We start from the raw sequence: 25,517 nt of genomic DNA on the forward strand, positions 1-25,517 counted from the left end.
CCTTTCCCCTTAGTCAGGAATAAGGCAAAAATATCTGTTCTCATTACTTATATCAACACTGCACTGAAAGTTCTAGACAATGTAGTAAAGCCAGACAAAAATAAAAGGAATATGGATGGAAAGCAAGATGGACAACAGTAATATTACTCATCTGACATGATTATGTGTGTATAAAATCCTAAAGAATCTATCAAAAAATTACTAGAATAATTTTTGAGAGAAGGTAGGTTAATAAACAAAAATCAAATTGTATTTTCATATACTAATCAACTGCATTTTAGCAATAAACAATGGGAACTTGAAATAAAAATGAATAGCATTTACAACATAAAAAACACCTCAGTATTAATACAATAAACATCTGCAAGACTGGCACACTGAAACAACAAAACATTATGGTTACCCACTCCAGTAATGTGGTCTGGAGAATTCCATGGATTACAGTCCATGGGGTCACAAAGAGTCAGACACGACTGAGCGACTTTCCCTTCCTTTCTGTTTGGCATGTGAAAAAGCTCTGGAAATAGATACTGGGGATGGTCTGATACCTGTGCTCCTTTTCCAATTCTCCAAGTGATCGCCCCAATGCTCATTTATGGATGTTCATGTTTCTTATACTTTTCTGTTTAACTGTGTGTGTGTGTGTGTGTGTGTGTGTGTGTGTGTGTGTGGTATAATATGTGACATAAAATTTTATCATTTTAACCATTTTTCAGTATATAATTCATTGCCATTAAGTACATTCACAATATTAAGTAATCATCACCAGTATCTACTGGAGTGGGTGGCCATTCCCTTCTCCAGGGGATCTTCCCAATCCAGGGATTGAACCCAGGTCTCCTGCATTGCAAGCAGATTCTTTACCAGCTGAGCCACCACGGAAGCCCAAACAGAAACTCTGTGCCAATAACATTGAACAGTTAACTCTTATCTTACAGTTTGCCTAGTATTAAACCCAAACCACATTAGAAGAATGTTTAAGACAATCCATTATGGGAGAGGAAGATATTAAAATACACATTAACAGTTTAAATTCAAGGATCTCTTGAAGGATCAGAGGGGAGAAATATAGGATTCTTGGTTTTTGTACAATCTGCCAAGCATAGCTCTTGTCTCAAAACCTCAAGACAGGACTTCTTGACACTTAACTAATAGCAATCTGTCAATTCTATCTTCATCTTAACTGTTCTTTTCTTTGCAAGACAGGTGCATGCTGCATTATGTGCTGTGCTGTGCTTAGCTGCTCAGTCACGTCCTGCTCTTTGAGACCCTATGGACTGTAAAATACCAGGCTCCTCTGTCCATGGGGATCCTCCAGGCAAGAATACTGGAGTGGGTTGCCATGTCCTCTTCCATGCAGTCCTATATTCTCATTTAATCTGAGGAAATGCATTTTTGTTCTAGCACTGTTTCTGGGAGAAGACTGAGAAAAGATGTTGAATGATTACACCCACTTAATATGTGAACACTGGTTAAAATTAGAAGGAGCACTTGTGGAAGGTAAAAGCTTATCTGACCAACAGAACAAGTGGGTACTGCTTTCCTGAAGGGGAAGGCAAACAGGAGGATTTTAGTACAAGAAAAGCAAATGCTCAAATAGTCTTTAAACAAACAAACAAAAGAATTTCAGAAAAGAGAAAAGAACCATCATCTCACCTGAGCCATGGTTTTGAGATTTACAAGAGATGACCAGTCTTCCTTTGGGCTCTTCTTTAGAAAAGGGGTGGCTCCTAAGAAGGCAAAACCAACATGAAAAGAGGCCACATGACACCATATACGTCTTTCAGCTCTCATCACTTACAACTCAATTAAAATTGACTCTATTTCCTTTGCTTTGGTGCTTGTCCACTCTGTTCACACAAATACAAGGGGATAATGAGCTAGACAAATATTATTTCATCCCCAAGGCTAGAGATACAGGATCTTGGGGCAAAAAGTTAGATTCTGGGCAAGCCGCTCTCCTCTCTACTACCACTTTTCTCTCCTAAGCTGCCTACTAACCACTTCCAAGCTCTTCTCCATTAAGGCTCAACCTACATCATGACCAACAATACATGAAAATACCTGTCACCCCATACCCTGAGCACCACTGATACAAAGTTCCTGATGCTTGCCAAAGTATACACTGTGATTCTAATTCTTATTTTTCTCATTATGAGAGAGGATAAGCTTCTAAAGTTTTAAGAAAAAAACTCATCTTTTTTAAAAAAAATAAAAGACAAGCCAGGCCGAGTCAGGCCACCAACTCCCCAGTCTACAGCTACCACCAGCCCCTGCAGATATTACTGCAGTCCATCTTTAGTTTCCTAGATGAAACTCAAATTTTTTTCACTTTTCTAACTATTTTCTGGATTGATATTAGATCTTTTTTAAAGGAAGGAAATTAATCCTTTAAATACCTAAAATAATTTTTATAGCTTTTCTTTATCATATACTTTATTTCCTTTACATATTTGAGTATATCTGGACTTCATATTTAGTTCCACTTATCTTTTCATTTAACTGCCAGGACGACTCGGCAGTTGTTACAGTTTTAAAATATATTTTAGTAACAGGTAGGCCTACTCCCCCCTCCATTATTTTCTCTAACCACTTCTGTCTTGTTCATTATCTCCTAACAACTTTGGAAAGTTTAAAAGTTTTACTGAAATTTTACAGAAACTTCATGAAATGTCAGTTTTGACACTTACTGTGTGTCTTCTGGTTCTTAAATCTTTAATTTTTGAGTATGTCAGGAACATCAAATTTTTGTTTACAAACCATACAATCTTTGTATCTTGTATTTTGATAGCCACTTCCCATAATTTTCTGATATGTACATACACACACAGTCTATTGATTTGTTAATGTCTTTTCCAGCAAACCTGAATTTTCTGTTGTCATTATTTTTAACAGGATGGTAACTAAGAAATTTTCCTACCTCAGTCTCAGCAGATGTCCCAAAGGTGGTGAGCAAACAAGCTTTTAATTGTCCCTCATGCTAAAATAAAGTCTTAAAAAGCAGCTGACTGTAAAGTTTTGCTACCATTAATTTAACTCCAAGGAGGAAGAGGCTCCTTCAAGAGGCTAGAAGAGGCTAAGAAAAGGAAATGTCTCTTTAAGAGAGCAAATTATTTTTCGAACAGTTTTCTAGGGAGAAGAAAAATAGATTCTTCTTCCTCCCTTATAACAAACAAGGGGCTCCTTAGACCCTAATACTACTATAAAGTAGTGAGAGAATTTGGGGGAGAAATGTACATGCTTCCAGGATATGGGGGAGTGGAGTGGTGGTGACTAAGGGGGCTAATTCTCATCTGAGCTCCAGATGGGGAATCCAAGGATGATGGAGCATACCTAGGTTGGCTTAGATCCTGTCCAAGAGGATTGACAGGAGAGAACAAGACATATAAGTAGATGGGTCACTGCATGCCAAGAGAGGTATATGGAGAAGTGGTTGTGCCCATAAAAAAGGGAACTGTATCTGGAAGTTCCCAACAGTGGGGTCTCTCAGAAGGTAAGGTATTTGTTGTTGTTCAATCACTGAGTTGTATCTGACTCTTTGTAACCCCATGAACTGCAGCACACCAGCCTTCCCTGTCCTTCACTATCTCCCAGAGTTCCATTGGGAGTTGGCCAAGCCAAAGTAAGATATAACTTACACTATATTATAATGGTACCAGTCATGTTAGCCTGTTTTTGTCCTTGACTTATGATTTCTCTTTTTCAGCTCCCAATCCATTCCAGCTGAAGACTATCAACCTAAACAGAATAAAGAGGGGACAAATAGAGGGATTAGAGAAGAAACTGATCACATTTTCTTTCACACAGCAGGCTTCCAGCAGGAAGAAGCATTTTTGCTTTTAAAACAAGTTTGAAGTACTGATTTCTGCAGTGAACATTCTATTCAGCTAAATGAGGCTGATCTTGTGTTTAAATGTTCAGCATCTTTGCAACGACTGAATAAATTATTGAACCTTTATTGTCCAGGAATTCACCCAAATACAAACTTTGAGAGGAGCAGTTATAGGAGAAAGTTTTTTGTGTGCTCCCAACAGTGTTCTACTTATGTCAACATACTGGTCATTAGTCAATACAATGACTTTCCCAATACAAGACTGTACCATCTGAAAATTATTTTAATTTTACCTCCTCCTCTCCAATTTAAAAATATGTATTTTTTTCACTTGTCTGTTTGCCAGAGTCAAATTTTACAGGCATATAAAATGGCCAATATTCTGATAATCTAATTAATATATACTACTTACTAGTCTTGAATCTACTTTCTCAAGTGTTCCATCTCAGTCACACAATGAACCAGCCACATTCACAGTCACCGTGAACTGTGCACTTACTTGTGTGCACAAATACTTTAAAATGTGACATATTCACTGTTGTATCACCCACTACAAAATCCCAACCCCACAGCCACATGTCATGCATAAACTCATAGAGTCCATTACATACTTCTACACAAAGCAGCAAAATTTTACTCACAACCCCCTTACTGTTGCCACTCAAGCTGCACAGCCTCAAACACAGACTGGCACCTAATTTAAAAATTAGACCACATAGAGACCCTCTGACTTTCATAAACAATAGGTTCCATAACGTCGCACAGAGTAACACATGTCCACACACACACACACAAGAACGGGCACAAAAAACTACACAATCAGAACGCCTGTATGTACCAGGCCGAGCTCACAGCCTCCTCGGGCTCCCTGTTCTACCTCGGCGTTCCCAGCACTTGCTCCCCGTTTCTTCCCCTGCCTAGGTTCTTGCTTCCCTCCTCGCTTTCTCTAAGGGCCCGGATTCTCGCTTTCCTTGCCGGCCTTCTCTCAGTCCAGGTTCCCTCTTCTTTCCTCGGGGTTCCCAGCCCAGGTTCCCACCTCCCTCCTAGGCAATCCCCACCGGGACCCAACATCACACACCCGCCCAGAGCCCGCTGGACCTAGAGCCTCACCTTCGAGAGGGGGCCGGCCGTCTGCGCCTGCGCACTCCCGCGCGAGCACTGCCTCCCAAGGGTCTCAGCGGCAGGTCTTCACCGCCGCGGCCTCGGCGCGCGCCTTCTCGACATCCGGGCTTTTGAGGCCTTGAACTACATTTCCCACAGTCCCTGGGTGGCTTTTGAAAAGAACTTTGATCTTTGGTTCATCTCTGGTTCCCCTCCGAAGTCCTCCTCGTAGTCGTCGCCCTCCTAGTGGTAACCGGAGTCTGGGCACGGCGGGCACTCGCCGTGAGGAAGCCCCCACCCTCTGGCTCACACTGGGCGTGTGGAGCCTGCGTGTAAAAAGTGCGTGTGAGCGTTTATGGCCGTAACGAGGCGGTGTGTGTGCGGTGATGAAGCCGTGACAGGTGCAAGATGTGGGACCCACTGGCTCTGATGTGAGGTAGGTGACACTGTGGGGTTTGAGATCTCCCTTCAGAAGACGGTGCTGTTGTTCCCTAGTGAGATGGAACCCAGTGTTAGTCGCTCAGTAGTGTCCGACTCTGCAACCCTATGAACTGTAGCTTACCAGTCTCCTCTGTCCACGGAGTTCTCCAGGCAAGAATACCGGACTGGGTTGCCCATGCCCTTCTCCAGGGGATCTTCCTGACCCAGGGATCCAACCCGAGTCTCCCGCATTGCAGGCAGATTCTTGACCAACTGAGCCACCAGGGAAGCCCAATGGGGCTTTTAATTCTGTGACCGGGTGGGAGTTTGGTTGTGTCTGGGATAGAGCTTCATTTCTGCAGTTCTAGGTTTAACATCAGGACAGAGGGGGTCTGTTGAAGATCTCCCTGAGAGAATATCTGCTCCTGTAAAGACAGGCCTTTACCATGCCGATATTAACTGGAGTCTCACTGAAGCATGTTCTACGCTGCCTTTGTCAGGGCACCCCCACCTCCAGTGCCCAGACTCCAGTGCTTAACACAAAAGTGAGTTATCAGTGGAGTGAGTGTTGCCCGCCTAGGGGCCAATTTTAGTTTCTATCCTTTCCTAGGATCTGTATCCTTGTATCACTGCTTTCTCTTTCCTCTTACTTTATAGTCAGGACTCCAGCTGCAGAGAAATGGTCCTGGGCACAGTCCTTTTTGAATCGATAGCTGGATTCCCTCCTTGCTTTGAGTAAGGTTGGGATTTGTCCAGCTTCTCTGTGATCTTTTATGTATGTGTTTGGGATCTGGGAATAGGAGACATAAAATGAGAGAAATGTTCTAAATTAGCACATTGGGAGCTCAGAGACAAGATTATCACTTTTTTTTTTTTTTGAACCCTCTTATTCAGCAACACTTTCTTTGGACTGTGAATTTCTTCCAAAGTGGAAACAAGAAGAGGACTAATAAATACTCTGAATTCTTAAAAAAACAAAAAAAGCCATGGCCCATGTAAGTTGGTGTTTTGTTCCTCATTGAAGTAGTCCTTTTTTTCCCTTTATAGGTCATATGCATATTTGCATTCTTTATCCTGATACTGTTACCTAACTGAATATCATTTAACTTGCCAGTGAGTGGGTAAGTGATGGTGCCATGCATCCTCCTCCATATTTTCTGAAAGTTTTGTGGTTTTTTTTAAAAATAGAATTGGTATTATTTCTTTCTTGATTGTCGGATAGTTTTTAACCAGCAAAAAGCATCTGTGATAGGCAGAATAATGACTCCCCTCCAAAAAAACTGTCTACATGCTAATCCTGGAACCGGTGAACATGTTACCTTATATGGCAAAAGAGACTTTGTAGAAATGATTGAATTAATGCTTTTAAGATGGGAAGATTCTCTTGGGTTATCTGAAGAGTCAGGGTTAAAAGAGGATGTAAGTATGGAATATGCATGCTTATGTTTTAAAAAAATACAACATTACTGAACTTTTAAGATGGAGGAAGGGGGCCATAAACCAAGGAATGTAAGTAACCTCTAGAAGCTAGAAAAGGCAAGGAAATTGAACTGGAGAGAGCTGCCAGAAAGATGCATAGTCCTGCCAAAACCTTGATTTAGTCTAGTAAAACCCTTGTTGGACTTCTGACCAACAGACAATAAATGTGTTCTTTTAAGCTACTGCATTTGTGGTGATGTGGGCAGTAGCAGTGGAAAACTAATACACCATCTGAGTTTACAGTTTTCTTCATGGGGAGACTTTAATTTCTTTAATAGATAAATGGCTTTGGTATTTTATTTTTTCTTGAATTAGTTTAGTAATTTGTGCCTTTCAGGGAATTAACTTATTTCAACTTAGATGTCAAATTTTTTGGCATAAAGCTGTTCATAATATTCCCTTATTATCATTTTAATGCCTGTCAGAGCTACAGTAATGCACCCTTTTAATTGATAATTTATGCCTTCTTTTCTTGATCAGTATATCAATTTTATTGTTCTTTCCGAAGAACCAGCTTTTAGTTTTAGTTTCTCCCTAGTTTGCCCTTGCTGTTTCACTGATTACTGATCTTACTTATTCTTTCCTTCACTCTGTATATTCTAGATTTAATTTTATCTTATTTTTCTAGCTTATTTTTATCTTATTTGCCTATCTTTAATTTTATCTTATTTTTCTAGCTTAGAATTCTCTTCTTCTATCCATGAGTTGTTTAGAAGAGTGCTCTTTAACTTCCAAATATTGGGGGACTTTTTTAGATCTTTCTGATAGTTCAATTTTAATTCTGTGGTGGTCCAGAGATGTTCTCTGTCATTTCTGACCTTTTAAGTTTATTGAGATTTGTCTTATGGCCTGAATTGTGGAAGGTTCTGTGTGCAGTTTAAAAAAATGGGGTATTGTACTGTCTTTTGGTAGAGTGTTTATCAATTTTGTCTGTAGTGGTGATCAACTCTTCTATATCTTTACTGATTTTTTTTTGTTGTTGTTGTTACTTGGTCTGTCAATTACTGGGAGAAGACTGTTGAAACTTCTAGATACAACTGTGGATCCGTCTGCTACAGTTCTGTTAATTTTTGCTTTATAGTAATTTGAAGCTCTGTTATGAGGTGCACGTTATAGCCTCTCAGTGCATGGATTCCTTGATCATGAGATGTTCCTATTGATAATACAGTATTCTTGTCTTGAATTCTGTTCTCTTTAACATAAATACTTTAGCTTTTTTTTTTTTTACCATTTTTTTCATAGCAAATATTTTTTTCATCCCTATTAAAAAATTATTTATTTAGCTGTGTTGTGTCTTAGTTTCAGCACAAGAATCTTTGTTGCATCTTGTGGGATCTTTCAATGTGGTGCACGGACTCACTAGTTGTGGCACAAGGGCTCGGTGTTTGCCACAGAGGGGGCTTAGTTGCTCGGTGGCATGTTGGATCTTAGTTCCCCAGCCAGGGATCAAACCCACGTCCCCTGAACTGCAAGGCAGATTCTTTACCACTGGGCTACCAGGGAAGCCCCTCCATCCTTTTATTTTAACCTATTTTATGTGTATCTCATATAACAGCACATAGTTTGATTCTACTTTTACCCAGTCTGACAATTGCTGCCTTCAAGTATCTAGACAGGGGTTAGCAAACTGTGGTATACTGGCCAAATCCAGCTCACAGCCTTTTTTGTACAGCCTTCAACCTGAGAATGGTTTTGCATTTCAGTAGGGTTATAAGTAAGTTAAGAAAAAAGAATGTCATGGAGGCTGTATGTGACACACAGACCTTGAACTCTGTGTAGGGTAGATTGCTTATCTCTGCTTCACTTAGTTCTTTTTCTGGGGTTTTATCTTGTTCCTTCACTTGGAGGATATTTCTCTGTCACCTCATTTTCCTTAGTTTACTGTTTTTAATTTCTTTTTTCTGATAGGTTGGTTATCTTTTCCAATCTTGGAGAAGTGGTCTTGTAGGAGGTGTCCTCTGTCTTCCAGCAGTGCTCCCCACTCTGGTCACTAGAGCTATATGCTCTAGGTGTGCCCTGTATTTGGACTGTGTGGGTACTCCTGATGTAGTAGGCTGACTACTGTGAGCAGGCTGGTAGGTGTGGCTGACTTCTGGTCTGGTTGCCTAACAAGCCCTTTAAAATATCTATATCTATATCTATTTATTTGGATGTGCTGGGTCTTAGCTGTGGTACATGGGATCCAGTTCCCTGACCAGGGGTTGAATGCAGGGCCCCTGCACTGACAGCATGGAGTCTTAGCCGCTAGCCTGGACTATCAGGAAAATTCATGGCCCTGTCGTATGCAGAGGCTGATGGGCACTGGTTGGCAGAGCTGGATCATGAGACTGCTGGCAATGGGGCGTCAGAGGATCTCAGAACTAAGGTTGACCCACTGGCACGGTGGTGGGGGGTGGGCGGAGCTAGATTCTGGAATGGGTGTTGTGAGCCTGGGGGTCCCAGATCTGGTGTCAGCATGCTGGTGGAGGGAGCAGTTCCTGACATGGTCCCGAAAGCTGCTATTGGCCTGCTGGTGAGTGGGATGTTGTATCAAGATCATGTTGAAAAAGACCAAACGAGGTGGGAGATATGCTCTGTCCGTCTTTGGAAAATACAGTCTGCACTGGATGTTTACTAAAGAATTTGCATTAAAAAAATGCTTAGTCATAATGGGGAAGAAAAATCTTCAGGTCCTTTTGCTAAAGATGGAGATTGTCATAAGATATTCTGGAAAAATTTAAAAACTTTCAACTATTTAACTTAGTTGGAAACCTCTCTTTATTTTCTTAATTTCTAGATGAGTGATTAACAATTTTCCACCCTATGCAAGAGGATGTATGTGCAGAAACTGAATTGTTTAAGAGTATGTGGGCACTCTTCTTCAGTCCCACTAAATTCATTTTCGACCCACACAAGCTTCCAGCATGTATACTCACTGTATCATTCCTTTCCTGCAGTGACTTCTTTAGCACTGCTTTTTCCTTTTGAAAAATGTTTCTTATAATTTCAAAAATAGTACTGTGATTTGCCATTTTAGGGGTTGGTGATGTTCAAAGATGTGGCTATAGATGTCTCTCAGGAGGAATGGGAATGCCTGAGCCCTGCGCAGAGGAATTTGTACAAAGATGTGATGTTGGAGAACTATAGCAACCTGGTTTCACTGGGTAAAGTTATCTGTCTCTAATAATTCAGAATCTGTTTCTTGGAGTTTCTGCTTTCTGTGCTATGAATTTTAGGGCTGCCTTTCAAATAACAAGATGAATTTTCACTTTGTGTAGAAATGAGCATGATTAGATGGAGTTGCACCTTCATTTTCTCTATCCTCATACTTTTCTCTGGCATTTCTTATAATTGACTTTCTTCCTTAAAAATTAAGGAGCAGAATTAAAATTCTATACCATTAAAGCATAACATGGTCAAAGAAAGCAGGCTTTATCTTCTGTTTCACTTGCAGTGTACCAAACGAGCAAATGCTCTAGTGCAGATAAAGCTAACACATGGGTCCTAGGTGCAAAGCTCATTAACCTTCTCAATTAGTGCAATGGACTGAATCAAAGTATATCACTTACATTTACAATTCAAAGGAACACTATTCCATTTACTGTAATGTTTGTACTCTCTTTTAAACATTTGGAAATTACATTCTAAGAACTTTACATTTACCATGGAAAAATATCTGAGAATAAGTATTTCAGAAACTCCTTTTTTTCCTCAAAGGAAAATAAGGAGAGAAAGCTTATGTAATTTAAATAACATTTTACCTTAGACATTATTTGTTTCTTATGATCCTGAGTTTATCTGTATATGAGAAGTGGACTCTTCTTTCTTCTCTAGACCTTATCAAGTATCTTCTTGTCCTATAGGCTTTTTAAAATGAATTCTGAAACACGGTATTTGAATACTCTAATTTCAACCTCATCTCCATTTCTTTTCTTATAACCAGGACTTTCTGTTTCTAAGCCAGCTGTGATCACTTCACTGGAGCAAGGGAAGGAGCCCTGGATGGTTTTGAGGGAGGTGACAGGAGAACGGTGCCCAGGTGAGTAAGCAGGAAATTGTTGCAAGGAGTAGCCCAACTGGTCAGACTGTTGGGCTGGTAAAGTTATTTTAGACAGACTAATTAGGGAAAATCTGGTTTAAAAACTGATTACAGTGTTATAGTAATCAAACAGTGTTGTACTGGCATAAAGACAGATATATAGATGAATGGAGTAGAATAGAGAGTCTACAAGTAAACCCTCAGATATATGAGAAGATGATTTTAGATAAGAGTGCCAAGACCATTCTATGAGGGAAAAGACTACTCTTAACAAATGGTTTTGGGGAAACTGGATACCCCACATGCAAAGGAATAAAATTGTATCCCTACCTTACACTATATACAAAAATTAACTCAAAATGGGTCGAACAAGTAAATCTAAGACCCAAAACTATAAACCATGTAGAAGAAAATACAAGGGGAAAAGTTTCATAACTTTGAATTTGGCAGGAATTTCTAGGATATGACACCAAAGGACAGGTAGTCAAAAAAGACAAATATCAAAGTTAAAAAACTTCTGTCCATCAAAAGATGTAATCAATAGAGTATTAATTTTTTTTTAAAAAATTCATGCAAGTTCCTTCTACTAGGAGATGAGAATACAATTTTTAAACATTATAAGGATGGGTCTTCCCTGTTATTTCAGTGACTAGGACTCCGCATTCCCAGTGCAGGGGGACAAGCTTCAATCCCTGGTCAGAGCGGGGTGGGGGGATTAGATCCCACATGCTGCAACTAAAAGGTCTCACCTTCTGCAACTAAGAGCTGGCATAGCCAAATAAATAAAGAAAGAAATATTTTAAAAAATCATTTAGCTTTAAAAAAATAAATAAATAAAAATAAATATTATAAAGACATTTTCACTCTAGTAGTGGATCAAGAACATATGAATATATATTCTAATAGAATATTTAGGAAAAATTAAATTAATTAGAAATTGTGAAAATTAAAGAAATGACTACATTGAGGAGACAGAGATGGTAGAGGAATGACTGGAAAGGAAGGAATAAGACCTTAGGAAAGTATAAGGTCATGAAGGCAGGTTCATTCCATAAGACCAGGTTCATTCCACAAGTCAGAGGTCTTTGATGATGTCTGTAACTCACAGTACTCCAGAGCTATGAGAAGAGTTGTTTGTTATTTTAAGCCACCTAGTTTGTGGTACTTTGTTATATTGGCTGTAAGAAATTAATACAGAGGGGGAACATGGAAAAATAATATATACTTTCCTAAGTGTTTTGCTTTCATTTAAGATGTTATTTTTACTAATTTTTTATACCTGGTGAGGCCTTTCCTTTTGCATAGGTGTGGTGATTTCTTTTAAAAAATTTTTATCTTGAAATATTGAATCAGCTTTACCTTGAGTATTCTACTTGATCATGATACATTATTCTTTTAATTCACTTTTGGTTTTGATTGGTAAATTTTAATTGAAGATTTTTTCATCTAAGTTGACGGGAGATATTGGCCTGTAGTTTTTTTGTCTGTGCATGTATGCGTGCTGCCTTTTGCCTGATTTTGGTGTAAGAATAATAGTGGCTTTATAAAGTAAGTTGACAAGTATTCCCCTTTCATCTTTTTCTGGATGAAATTGTGTAAAACATTCTGTAAAGGTTTGGTAAAATTCTCCAGTGAAACCATTTGGATCTGGATTTTTTTTTCAAGCCTCTTTTAAATTATAAATTCAATTTGTATTAATATAATAGTTATAGGACTTCCCTGGTGGCTGAGCTGGTAAAGAATCCACCTGCAATGTGGGAGACCTGGGTTCAATCCCTGGGTTGGGAAGATCCCCTGGAGAAGAGAATGGCTTACCCACTCCAGTATTCTGGCCTGGAGAATTCCATGGACTATATAGTCTATGGATTGCAAAGAGTCAGACCCAGCTGAGTGACTTTCACTTTCTTTCTTTCTTTCACTTTAATAGGACTATTCAGATTTCCTGTTTCTTCTTTGGTAGTTTTGGTAGTTTGTGATTTTCAAAGAATTGCTTCATTTCTTCTAAGTTGTCAAAGTCATGAGTGTAAGTTATATGTGGTTTTCTTATTATCCTTATGATGGATTATATATATATAAATGTATATATGTAATATATCCATGTATATAAAGGACATACATGTCCTTATAATCCTTCAAAAATTTTTTTCTTTGAGATTTTTTATTTTACTCTTGGATTATTTAGAAACATTATTTGGAGGTGTTTGGAGATTTTCTTGTCTTTCTTTTATGGTTTGATTTTATTCTGGTCTCACGTGAAAGTTAGAGGAGGCTATCTACAAGAGTCTTCCCTCACTTCTGACATCAATTCCACTTTCAAGGACTCCCTGGTGGTCCAGTGGTTAAGAATCTGCCTTCCAATGCAGAGGGGGTGGGTTCAATCCCTGATTGGGGAACTAGGATCCCACATGCCATGTGGTGCAGCCAAAAGACTTTTTTTTACAAGTTGCACTTTCAAAGGTTCTCAAGACCACTCTTACATTTGATAAGTCACTAAAAGGATTTGTAGAACTCACTGAAAGCTATCATCCTCACAGTTAGTTTGTTATAGCAGGAGACAGATTAAAATTAGCCAAAGGAAGAAGTACAAAGGGCAGAGCCTAGAGCCAGAGTTCCAAGTGAGGAACTTCCCACTGTCCTCTCCCAGTGGAGTCATGGACAGTGCTAACTTTTCCCATAGCTATGTGTAACAATACGCATTTGGGCATATTGCCAAATAGAGAAACTCACCTGAGCCTTAGTGTCCAGAATTTTTACCTGTGTTCCTTGTTGGCTACCCATGTGGCTGACCTTTAGTTTCTTGCCTCTTAGGAGGTAAAGCTGATACCTTTAGTCTCCAGTCTTTTTGACGGAAAGTTGATACCTCATGGCTGAAACCTTCCATCATAAATTTTATCATTAGATTTGTCTGGTGGCTTTGGCCCTCAGGTAAACAAAAGACACTTTTTGTAGAGGTCACCTCCCTCGAGATGAAGACCAAAAAACCTTTCTTCAGGTAAGGTTAAATTCTTTACTATATATCATAGAACATATTCTATATGATTTTGATTCTTTTAAGATTCAAGATTTGCTTGATGACCCAGAATATGGTCTGTCCTGGGGAATGTTCAATGAATGTTTGAAAACATTGTGTATTCTGCTGTTATTGGGTAACATGTGCCATGAGTGATGATTACATCATATTTGTTGATGGTCTTGTTTGTTTTTTCCATATTCTTGCCGATTCTCTGTTCAGTAGTTCTATCCGTTGCTGAGATTAGGGTATTTGAGTCCCCAGCTATAATTGCGATTAGTGTTTATCTTTCAGCTCTGTCTGTTTTTCCTTCATGTGTTTTGAAGCTCTGTTAGTAATGCTTATTAATTTCTTTACTCTGAACTCTACTTTATCTGATGCTAATGTAGCATTTCTATTTTCTTTTGATTATTTACATGATACATATTTTTGAAATGAGTTTCTTGTAGTCACCTTGTAACTGGGTCATGTTATTTATCCATTGTGTCAGTCTCTGTCTTTTAATTGGTGATATAGACCATGTACCCTTAAAATAATTATTGATGTATTAGGCTTAAGTCTGCCATTTTGTTGTCTTCTGCTGGTTCCCCCTTTTTCTTGATCTTCTGTTTCTTTTATCTTGCTTACCTGTGAGTTGGGCTTCCCTGGTGGCTCAGTGGTAAAGAATCCGCCTGCCAATGCAAGAGACACATGAGATGCTGGTTAGATCCCTGGGTCAGGAAGATCCCTGGAGCAGGAAATGAAAACCACTTCAATATTCTTGCCTGGGAAATCCCATGGGCAGAGGAGACTGGTGGGCTACAGTCCATGGGGTCGCAAAAGACTTGGACACAACTTAGCAATTAAACAACAGCCTATGAGTTACTCAAACATTTTTAGAGTTCTATTTTGATTTATAGTGTTTTTTTTAAATATACTTTTTTTTTTTAATTTCAGTGTTTGTTCACACACACATACACGTTTGTTTATTTATTTATTTAGCTTGCTGGCATTGAAATTTAACCATTTCAAGTGAAGTGTAGAAAGATTACATCCATTTAGGTCTTTTACCATTTTTTTTTTAAATTGTTTTAAGTATGTCTTCTACATAGATTGATCACTATGTAAGATACTGTTACAATTTTTGTTTCAACCATAAAATAAGGTAAAGAAACTTGTGGAATGGGATAGTCTATTATGTTTATTTTTTATTTTTTCCCATTCTTGTCTTTCTTTTCTGAAGATCTTGCCTTCTTCTATTATTATTTTCTTTGTATTTGGAGAGCTATTTTCAACTATTCTGTAAGAGCTTCTTGCAATAACACACTCTCTTAGTTTTCCTTTGTCTGAGAATGCCTTTATTTCTACTTCATTCCTCAAAGATAGTTTCACTGTATGTAGAATTTGAGGTTGACAGTTCTTTTCTTTGAGCACTTAAAAAGTACTGTGCCATTTCCTGTTGCTCAACATGGTTTCAGATGACAAATCCAGTCTTTTGAATTGGTGTTTCTCACTATTTTAAAATATATTTTTCTTGTTTAGTTTTCCAAAATATGTGTTTTGGTTTGATTTCTATTTATCTATTTAGGAATTTTCTGTTTCTTGAATCTATAGATTTGTATCTTATATGAAATTTGGGAAGTTTTCAACCATTATTTCTTTGAATACTTTTTCAGTCTCACAGTCTTTCTCCTGTCCTTCCGGGACTTGGATGATAGGAATGTTGGATCTTTTGCTATTGTCCCACAGGAACTGAGGCTCTTTTTTTAAAAGTCTATCTTTGTTGTTCAGGTTAATACAGTTGTTAATTTCACTGAATCTAGTGTCTCTGTCATCTCCACTCTACTCTTGAGACCATTCAGGGTGTCTCTTGTAACGGTTACTATATTTTTCATTCCATTTACTTTGTACAACTAGTATCTTTTTGAATATTCTATTTTATTATCTTTTATTGAGGAATAGTTGACTTACAACAGTAAATTCTTCTTTATGGCTAAGGAATATTTCATTGTTTATTACATCTTCTTTACCCATTCATCTGTTGATGGACACTTGGGTTGCTTCCATATCTTGGTTGTTGTGTATAACGCTGCTATGAACACTGGGGTGCATGTAGCTTTTGGAATTAGTGTGTGTGCATGTGTGTGTTTGTTTATTTTTAGATACATGCCCAGCAGTGGAATTGCTGGGTCATATCGTAGTTATGTGTTTAGTTTTCTAAGGAACCTCCACACTGTTTCCCCTAGTGGCTGCAGTAATTTACCTTCTCACCAACAGTGTACAAGGGTTCCCTTTTCTCCACATCCCCGCCAGCACTTGTTTCTTGTAGACTTTTTGATGACAGCAATTCTGACAGGTGTAAGGTGATACCTCATTATGGTTTTGATTTTCATTTCTCTGATAATTACAGATGTTGAGCATTTTTCTTGTGTCTGTTGACCATCTGTATAGCTTCTCTGGAAAAAAATTTTTTCATGTCTTTTGCACATTTTTAATCAAGTTTTTTTTTTTTGGTATTGAGTTATATGAGCTGCATGTTTTGGATATATATCTTGGATATTACCCTATTGGTCATATCACTTGCAAATATTTTCTCCCATTCAGTGGGTTAACTTTTCTTTTTTTTTTTTTTATGTTCGAGAGATTATTTCCTTTTATTAACTGTGCATTTTATTTTTTTTTTCTTTCTTTTTTTTTTTTTTTCTTCTTTTTTTCATACATTGATATGAATCAGCCTGGGTTAACTTTTCATTTTGTTGATGGTTTCGTTTGCTGTGCAAAAGCTAAGTTTAATTAGGTCCCATTTGCTTATTTTTGCCTCTATTTCTTTTGCCTTTAGAGTCAGATCCAAAAATGTATTGCTTCAGTTTATGTCAAAGAGTGTTCTGCCTATTTTCTTCTAGGAGTTTTATGGATTCAGGTCTTACATTTAGGTCTTTAATCCATTTTGAGTTTATTTTTGTACATGGTATGATGAAATATTCTACTTCCATTGTTTTATGTGTTGCTGTCCAGTTTTCTGAGTACCACTTATTGAAGATACAGTCTTTTCTCCATTGTATATCCTTCCCTCCCTTGTCATAGATTAATTGACAATAGGTGTGTATGTGATTGAGATTTTAAATTATCTTTTTAAAATGAACCTTAGAATTCCCATTTTTGTGACATTTGCCTTGATTTCTTTAAAGAAGAGGAAGATCATAAAGACAGTGTGAGTGCAGAGTACTTCGTTTTCATGTTTCCCCTACCTCCAGACTTTTTCTTGCTGCAGTTTTCATTTATGTTTTTTCTTAAGTAATTGCCATTACCTGATCTTTCCACCTGGTTTTCACACTAATTTCATCCACTGGTAAAAACAAGGAGGGGGACAAATAGAACTGATTTCTGGTAGCATCTAACTTGGCTGTTGAGATTAGTGGAGAATGTATATACTCCAGTAGCTAGTACCACTGAGTCTTCTGGGTCCTGTCAATGTTTTCTAGAGAGAATGGAATATTTTGTTTAATCTGAGGGTCTTGTCTGTCTGAATTAGTTAAGAACCAGTGCTGTAGAACCATCAATTCTGTGTGTTTCTCCCTGGTTTCTATCCCCTGCTACATCTCCAGAGGTAATCATTATTTTGAATTCTGTTATGGTTATTCTATTTAAAAACTAGTTTACCACATTTGTGTATACCCTTATACACTATATTGTGTTTTGATTGTTTCTTTTATAAAAATGATAATGAGTATGTGTCTTCTGTGATTTAGTTATTTTGTACCACATGGTTTTACAAATTTTCCCAAATTACTTTATACCTGATTTCATTTTCACAGCTATGTAATATTCCATTCCACATTTTTCTGGTTGTTAATTAGATTGTTCATAATTTTTTGCTAGTATATACAGTGGTACTATTAATATTCTTACACATCTCCTGAAGCACATAGTACGTTATTTACTAGATTTGGAATTGCCAGGTCATAAAACACATACATCTTCAACTCTGTATTATAACAAATTGTTTTCCTACATGTTGGTACTAATTTACATTACCCCTGGCAGTGTGTAATAATTTTGGGTCTTCAACATCTTAACAAAAATTCAAATTCTTAGACATTTAAAATTTTAGTCTGATGAGTTAAAATGGTATCTCATATCTTAATTTGAGTTTCCTTGATTCCTGATGAGCTTGAGCATTCTTGCATATGACTATTTAACACTGGGTTTTCTTCTATGAAGTGCCTATACAGATCTTTTGCCCATTTTTCTCACAGGTTATCTTTTTTCTAGTTAGACTTGTATCTTTTGTGTCTTGTTTAAGAAATTTATGTTGTTGTTTGTTGTTGTTTAGTCATTAAATCGTGTCCAACTCTTTTGTGACCCCATGGCTCCTCTGTCCATGGGATTTCCCAAGCAACAATACTGGAGTGGGTTGCCATTTCCTTTTCTAGGGCATCTTCTCAACTCAGGGATTGAACCTGCGTCTCCTACATTGCAAGCAGATTGCTTACCATTGAGCCACCGGGGAAGCCCTTTTTATGTATACATATATATTGTTTTTCACCACAAGCCTTACAGTTTTTCCTTTACCTTAATCCAGTTAGAGTTTATGTATTTATAGTGCATGGTAGGGATCCAAGTTAATATTTTTTTCTAGCTATAGCTATTTTTTCCAATATGATTCAGTAATTCTTTTCTCACTGATCTGCAATGCTTCCTGTGTGGATCTGTGGATCAACATGAATGAACCTTGAGGATATTATGCTAAGTTAAATAAGCCAGTCACATATAGAAAAAAAACAGCAAATACTGTAGGACTCTAGTGATATAAGGTATATAGTCAAATACATAGAAACAGAAAGTAGACTGGTGCTTGCCAGAAACTGGAAGAGGGAAGAATGGGGAGTTATTAATGGGTACAGAGTTTCAGTTCTGCAAGGTGAAAAAGTTCTGGGGATTGGTTGTACAACAGTGTGCACACTTAACACTACTACACTATACACTTAAAAGTAGTAAGATGGTAAACTTTATGTTGTGTGTATTTTATCACAATTTAAAAAATATTTTTAGAGGTAGAGGTAAAATTTAAGACTTAGCAGTGTATGATTGTTATTTAAGCCAGACTGTTATTAAGGGAAAGGGTGTAGATTGAAGGCTGAGCAGAGCCTGATTTCTGGGACATTCCAACACTTAGAGGTCAGAAAGTGGAAAAGAATACATTAAGGTGAACTGAATATAAGTAGAGATGTAGGAAGATAACCAGGAGAATATGGTATAAAGGGAGCAACTGGATTGATCAGTTGTGTCAAATGCTAGTAATGAGTCAAATAGAGTGATGACTGGCATTTGAGCACTGATTTTGGTAATTTTGTTAGTGACTTTAGCTAGGAATGTTTCAACAGAGTTATGGGAGTTGAAATATCTGTGGGAATGGATTACAGAGAAAATGACTAACATACAACGTCACTTGATCTAAGACAGAATCAGGGAAAGGACGGTCTTTTCAGTGAAGGGGGCTGATATCTATTGAAAAATAGGAATCTTGATTTCTGCCTCACACTAGGTGGATTATAGATCTAAATACGAAAAAACTTCTAGAAGATGATATGAGTATATTTTATGACCTTGCAATCAGACTGTTTTAGAATTAACAATTTCTGTTTATCAAAACATTGTATTAAGAGAGCAAAGGGGCCAGCCTCAGAATGGGACAAGATACTTGCATTATGTAGTTGATTATATTAAGGATTCCCTACAAGTCAAAAAGACAACTAAAACCTAGAAATACCCAAGTGTCCCTTGACTGAAGAATGGATAAACAAAATATGGTTTATCTGTACAGTGAAACATAACTCAGTCATAAAAATAAATGAAGTACTGATATATGCTACAACATCATTGAACCCTGAGAACACAGTGAGTGAGAACAGACACAAAAGGTCACATGTTGTATAATCACATGTTTATGAAATTTCTTGACAAATTCATAGAGACATAAAGGAGATTGGTGGTTTCCAGGGCATGGGGGTGAAGAGGAGAACATAATATGACTGTGGATATGAGGTTTCTTTTTGGCGTGATGAAAATAATCTGGAATTAGAGATCTAACGGTTGCAGAACATTGGGAGTGTACTACAAGTTACTAAGTTATACACTTCAAAGTGGTTAAAATGATGGATTTTATTTGTACTTTATCATTCCTAAATTAATAAAAATGAATGAAATACTTGGATAGGCAATTTATTAAAGAAGATGTCCAATTGTCCAATAAACATAGGGCAAAGTGTTTGATCTTGTTTGTCATCAGGGAAATTAAAAATCAAATCACAGTGCAGTATCACAACACATCTGCCAGGATGCTTAGATATAAGAAGATTGGCAATAACAAGTGTTGGTGAGGATATGAGGAACAGGAACTCTTTCAGAGTTTGATGGAATTATAAATTATAAATTAGAAAACTGTTGCATAATGTCAGATGGACCTGAGCAAATGCATATTCTCTGATGCGATAATTTCACACCTAACAGAAAGGAGTCCTATTTCCACCAAAAGAAATGTGCATGAATGTTCATATCATATCATAATAGCCAGAAACTGGAAACAATGCAAATGATCATCATTAGGAAAATGGAAAAATAAATTGTTAGAATTGAATGCTTTATGTATCTGTTGGTCTCAAACTTTCTTTTCTGAAACAACCTCTGAAAAGCTCTAAGATAAAGAATTTGTAATATCCTAGTTGTTACAAGAGACTAATGGTGTTATGACACAATGAATAAAACAGAAATAGACTCAAAATGTGATTTTAAAGCTAATCAGAGGCCTTATGTAAGATTCATGATAAAGAGTTGGAGTTTTAAAATTTCACTTTAATGAGAGGCTCTATTAGTTTGAATATAGGTCTGGCTGTATGTGACAGAGACCCCAAAATAATTGTAGCTTAAACTCTATAGAGGACTAATTTTCTCTTGGATTAAAGCCCAGGGTAGAGTGCCAACTCTGCTCTGCAGAACCATCATGTGACAGACATGACATCAAATGCACATTGCAGCTGGCTTTGCTGAGGAAGCAGGAAAATAACAGATATAGGGGTGGGCCAGCCAACTCTTAAGAAAGTTCTCAAAGTACTGTATAATACTGCATTTCTTTAGGCAGAATCCAGTTGTACGGCATATTCTGCTGCAGAGTGCTGGGACAAGCAATATTTATATTGGGCAGCCTGTTCTCAACTAAAACCCATGGGTTCAATCAGTGTACAAAAGGGAAATGATAGATATTTGAGAATAACTAGCAGATATCACATAATCCTTTGGCCTGATGGAGAGTGTTAAAACATACAGACTCTTAGAGATTCTGATTCAGGTGACCTAGAATGTTTTGTAAACCTCCATAATTGCAACAAAATCCCATGGTGATTCTCAAGTGGATCAAAATATGAGAACCACTGACCTGTTAATGAACTCTCTCACGTTTCTCTCATGAGCTTTCATTTCTTTCCATTCACCTTACCCTTTTTCATTGTTACATCACGGTATTTAAGAGCCCCTTAAGCCTTTCATTTCTTATGTGAATTATTTCCAATTATCTCTCTTTTCTGGCTTCCCTGATAGCTCAGTTGGTAAAGAATCTGCCTGCAGTGCAGGAGACCCTGGTTCAATTCCTGGGTTGGGAAGGAAAGGCTACCCACTCCAGTATTCAGGCCTGGAGAATTCCAAGGACTGTATAGTCCGTGGGGTTGCAAAGAGTTGGACATGACTGAGCGACTTTCACTTTCACTCTTTTCTATCAGAGATATTTCATTTCTCTTCTAACACAAAACTAGCAATTAAAATGTGCTTCTTTATCTTTCAGATTTGGTGTCCAAGTGTGAGCCCAAGAAGTTATCTCCAAAAAGAAACATTTATGAGACAGAATCATCCCAGTGGGTTATCACAGACCCATTTAAAAACCATAGTCCTGAGAAATCCATTTTCAGAGACATTCAGGCATGCAAAAATCAGTTTGAGAGACAACAGGGAAAACAGGAGGGCTATTTCAGGCAATTTGTTATCAACCATGAACACATGCCCGTTTTTAGCCAACATATTTTGTTCACTCAGGAATTTTATAATAGACAGAAAATCTTTGAATGTAAAGAATGCAGGAAAAACTTCAGTTACCATTTATTCTTTAGTCATCACAAAGCTCATTCTAAAGAAAAACTTTCTGACTGTAAGGAATGTGCAGAAACTGTTGATACATCATACCTTACTAAACAGAGAATTCAAAATAGTAACAAGTGCAATGAATGTAAGGAATGTTGGAAGGCCCTTATTCGTTATTCACAATTTAAACAACATTTGAGAATTCATAATGGTGAAAAATGTAAAGAATGTGGCAAGGTCTTTAATTATGGCTCAGAACTTATTCTGCATCAGAGAATTCACACTGGTGAGAAACCCGATGGACGTAAGGAATGTGGGAAGTCCTTTATGCAGCTGTCACAACTTATTCAACATCAAGGACTTCACACTGGTGAGAAACCCTATGAATGTAAACAATGTGGCAAGGCTTTTATTTGTTGCTTTCAACTTACTGAACATCTACCACTCCATACTGGTAAGAAACTCTTTGACTGTAAAGAATGTGAAAAGACTTTCAGGCATCGATCACCCATTACCATACATCAGAGACTTCATACTCACAAGAAACCTTATGAGTGTAAAGTATGTGGGAAGGCCTTTAATTATGGTTCAGAACTTATTCTACACCAGAGAATTCACACTGGTGAGAAACCCTATGAATGTAAGGAATGTGGGAAGGCATTTAGGCAACGATCACAGCTTACTCAACATCAAAGACTTCACACTGGTGAAAAACCCTATGAATGTAAGCAATGTGGGAAGGCTTTTATTCGTAGCTTTCAACTTACTGAACATCTGAGACTCCATACTGGTGAAAAACCCTATGAATGTAAAGAATGTGGGAAGACTTTCAGGCATCGATCACACCTTACAATACATCAGAGAATTCATACCGGTGAGAAACCCTATGAATGTAAAGAATGTGGAAAGGCCTTTAGCTATCATTCAAGCTTCTCTCACCATCAGAAAATTCATTCTGGCAAAAAACCTTATGAATGTAGTGAATGTGGGAAGGCCTTTTGTGACAGCTTACAACTTACTCTACATCAGAGGATTCATACTGGTGAGAAACCCTATGAGTGTAAGGAATGTGGAAAGACTTTTAGACAGTGCTCACACCTCAGAAGACATCAGAGAATTCACACTGGTGAGAAACCTCATGAATGTGTGATATGTGGTAAAGCCTTTAGACTTCATTCACACCTTATTCAACATCAGAGAATTCATACTGGTGAGAAGCCCTTTGAATGTAAGGAATGTGGAAAGGCCTTTAGCTATCATTCAAGCTTCTCGCACCATCAAAGAATTCATTCTGGGAAGAAACCATATGAATGTGGGAAGGCCATTAATCGTGGCTTACAATTTAACCTACATCAGACACTTCATACTGTTGAAACACCAGTACGTTTTCTTCTCCCCACATCCTAGTCTAGCATCAGAAAATTCTTTTTGGAAACATACATTTCCTTTTTTTCTTCAAGGAAAATGTTGGTAAAATACTGGGTTTCATTAGTATTGATTTAGTTTAGTAATCTTTCTACTCTGTTTTTTAAGTGGGAAAATGAAGTTATTAAAAGGAAAAAACAATGCTCTGGTTTCGATGCTGATTCTGAGTTATTGTAATTATCAGTATTGGAAGTAAATTTTATAAAACTGTGTTTTCACTGAAACCAGTGAAGTGGGGAGGAAATAAAATGAAAACAATTTCTTCCTCTCCTACAAATCCCTGAAAAAACCTGTATGTATGTGTTGCTTCTTTCTTCATGATCAAACATATCTGCACATTGCATTATGTTTTGCATGTGTGTGAAAGCTTTTACCCTCTGTAGTGACATATTTCATGACATTTGCCTTTTTCATTTAAATAATTGTGGACATTTTCCCAGGTCAATACATACAGATCTGACTCATTCTTTTCAAGTTTCAGAATATTTCTAGTATGGGATGTAGGCCAGTATTTTGAACCATCTCCTACTGTAGACATTTAATTGTTTCTACTTTTTCACCAGAAATGATGGTGTAATAAACATTCTTACATTGTCATATTTCTATTGGTAAATTCCCAATCATGAGAGTGTGTGTATGTTTTGATATATTAATTTTATAGTTGAAAATATTAGGAAATAAAAGCAATACTATAAAATTCAAAAATTACCCAAAATAGGGCTTCCCTGGTGGCTCAGTGGTAAAGAATCTGCCTGCCAATGCAGGACACATGGGTTTGATTCCTAATCTGGGAAGATCCCACATGCTGCAGAGCAACAAAACCCATCTGCCACAATTACTGAGCCTGTGCTCTAGAGCCTGAGATCTGCAACTACTGAGTCCATGTGCTGAAACTACTGAAGCCTGTAAGCCTAGAGCCTGCTGCAACAAGAGAAGCCACTACTCACTTCAACTAGAGAAAGCCCACTTGCAACAATGAAAACCCAGGGCAACCAATAACAAATATATTAAAAAAAAATATTCAAGGCATCCCTGGTGGCTCATGGTTAAGAATCTGCCTGCCAATGTAGGAGACACAGATTCAATCCCTGATTGGGAAGATCCCACATGCCATGGAGCAACTAAGCCCATATGTCATAACTATTGAGCCTGTGCCCTAGAGCCCGGGAGGCACAGCTACTGAAGCCCACTTTCCCTAGAGCCCGTGCTCTGCAACAAGAGAAGCCACCACAATGTGAAGCCCACACTTCAAACCTAGAGAGTAGCCCCTGCTCACTGTAACTAGGGAAAAGCCCACACAGAAATAAAGACCAAGTATAGACAAAAATAAACAAAATTATTTTTTAATTACCCAAAATAATGTGAAAAGTAAAATCTCTCCTAATGAGTCCTATAGTCATCTGCTTTTGTAACTATAGCTGTCACTTCTATTCTTCCAGGAATTAAATTTTAAAAATTCTTTGGACAAAACTGGATTAATCATAATCCATGATTCATGATATTCTCATCAGTCCACATTTAGCCTACTTTTTAATACATTAGGGAGTTTTATAAACATTGATGGATCTATTTATTGGGGCAGGCCTGGAGCCTAGGTCCATGGGTGCCAGACTGGTATCTGGGTCTGTAGGGCCAGTATGGTACTGGGTTGGGCAGCCTGGAGCCTCGTGTTTGGGTTCACAGGGGCAGGCCTGGATTCCGAATCATATTGGTTTACCTGGGGATTCATTGGGGAAGGCTGGTGCTGGGGTCTGTGACAAGGATGGGTTCTCACTTCACTTTCCTTCCCTCCATGCAGAGGGTACATTGCTTCATGCTTCACTGCACAGGCTTGAAGAAGAAGTAACCCAGGTAGTGTGAAATTGTCCTTATCCTCTTCAATCTATCTTTCATTTCTGTGCTCCACCCAAGTGTTGTAATTTCATGGGGATGGTTGTTCAAATTGTTCAAAGTTCTATGAGACAAGTGCTATTCCACAATCTTACAGATGTTACTACTACAATTCTCTATTTTTGATATGTACACACTTCTGATTTTTCACGTGTATTTTTATATTTATTACCACAAATAGTATGCAAAACAATCACGCATCCCCTTTCTATTCAGACACCCCTAATCCCTGGCAA

At 37.8% G+C, this 25,517-nt stretch overlaps 3 protein-coding genes across 4 annotated transcripts in view; 1 reads left to right on the plus strand and 2 right to left on the minus strand.

Moving 5' to 3' along the window:
• The window catches only part of ZNF567 (zinc finger protein 567), a 30,171-nt gene extending 25,099 nt beyond the window's left edge, over positions 1 to 5,072 (minus strand). The window contains exons 1-3 of one of the 2 annotated variants that reach the window (XM_043892510.1): positions 4,943 to 5,072; positions 3,639 to 3,738; positions 1,657 to 1,730 (exon numbers count right to left, since the gene is read on the minus strand). In XM_043892510.1, the coding sequence (XP_043748445.1) occupies positions 1,657 to 1,665 (9 nt within the window). In that variant the 5' untranslated portion in view covers positions 1,666 to 1,730; positions 3,639 to 3,738; positions 4,943 to 5,072. Of the gene's footprint in view, positions 1 to 1,656; positions 1,731 to 3,638; positions 3,740 to 4,942 lie in introns of those variants that run through there. The other variant, XM_043892517.1, reaches the window with a different exon arrangement.
• A 16-nt stretch (positions 5,073 to 5,088) lies between these two features.
• LOC122687075 (zinc finger protein 461-like) lies at positions 5,089 to 23,664 on the plus strand. Its single transcript, XM_043892528.1, has 5 exons — positions 5,089 to 5,369; positions 6,248 to 6,348; positions 9,849 to 9,975; positions 10,755 to 10,850; positions 21,674 to 23,664. Exons 2-5 carry the CDS (start codon positions 6,340 to 6,342, stop codon positions 23,371 to 23,373), a joined length of 1,932 nt encoding a protein of 643 aa, XP_043748463.1. The 5' UTR covers positions 5,089 to 5,369; positions 6,248 to 6,339; the 3' UTR covers positions 23,374 to 23,664.
• ZNF382 (zinc finger protein 382) overlaps positions 13,087 to 25,517 on the minus strand; it is a 72,285-nt gene continuing 59,854 nt past the window's right edge. Inside the window, exons 5-6 of the mRNA XM_043892871.1 lie at positions 14,488 to 14,531; positions 13,087 to 13,810 (exon numbers count right to left, since the gene is read on the minus strand). Coding sequence (XP_043748806.1) covers positions 13,772 to 13,810; positions 14,488 to 14,531 — 83 coding nt within the window. The 3' untranslated portion in view covers positions 13,087 to 13,771. The remainder of the gene's footprint in view (positions 13,811 to 14,487; positions 14,532 to 25,517) is intronic.

Source organism: Cervus elaphus, chromosome 4 (assembly GCF_910594005.1).
Source record: "Cervus elaphus chromosome 4, mCerEla1.1, whole genome shotgun sequence".
Classification (NCBI taxonomy): domain Eukaryota; kingdom Metazoa; phylum Chordata; class Mammalia; order Artiodactyla; family Cervidae; genus Cervus; species Cervus elaphus.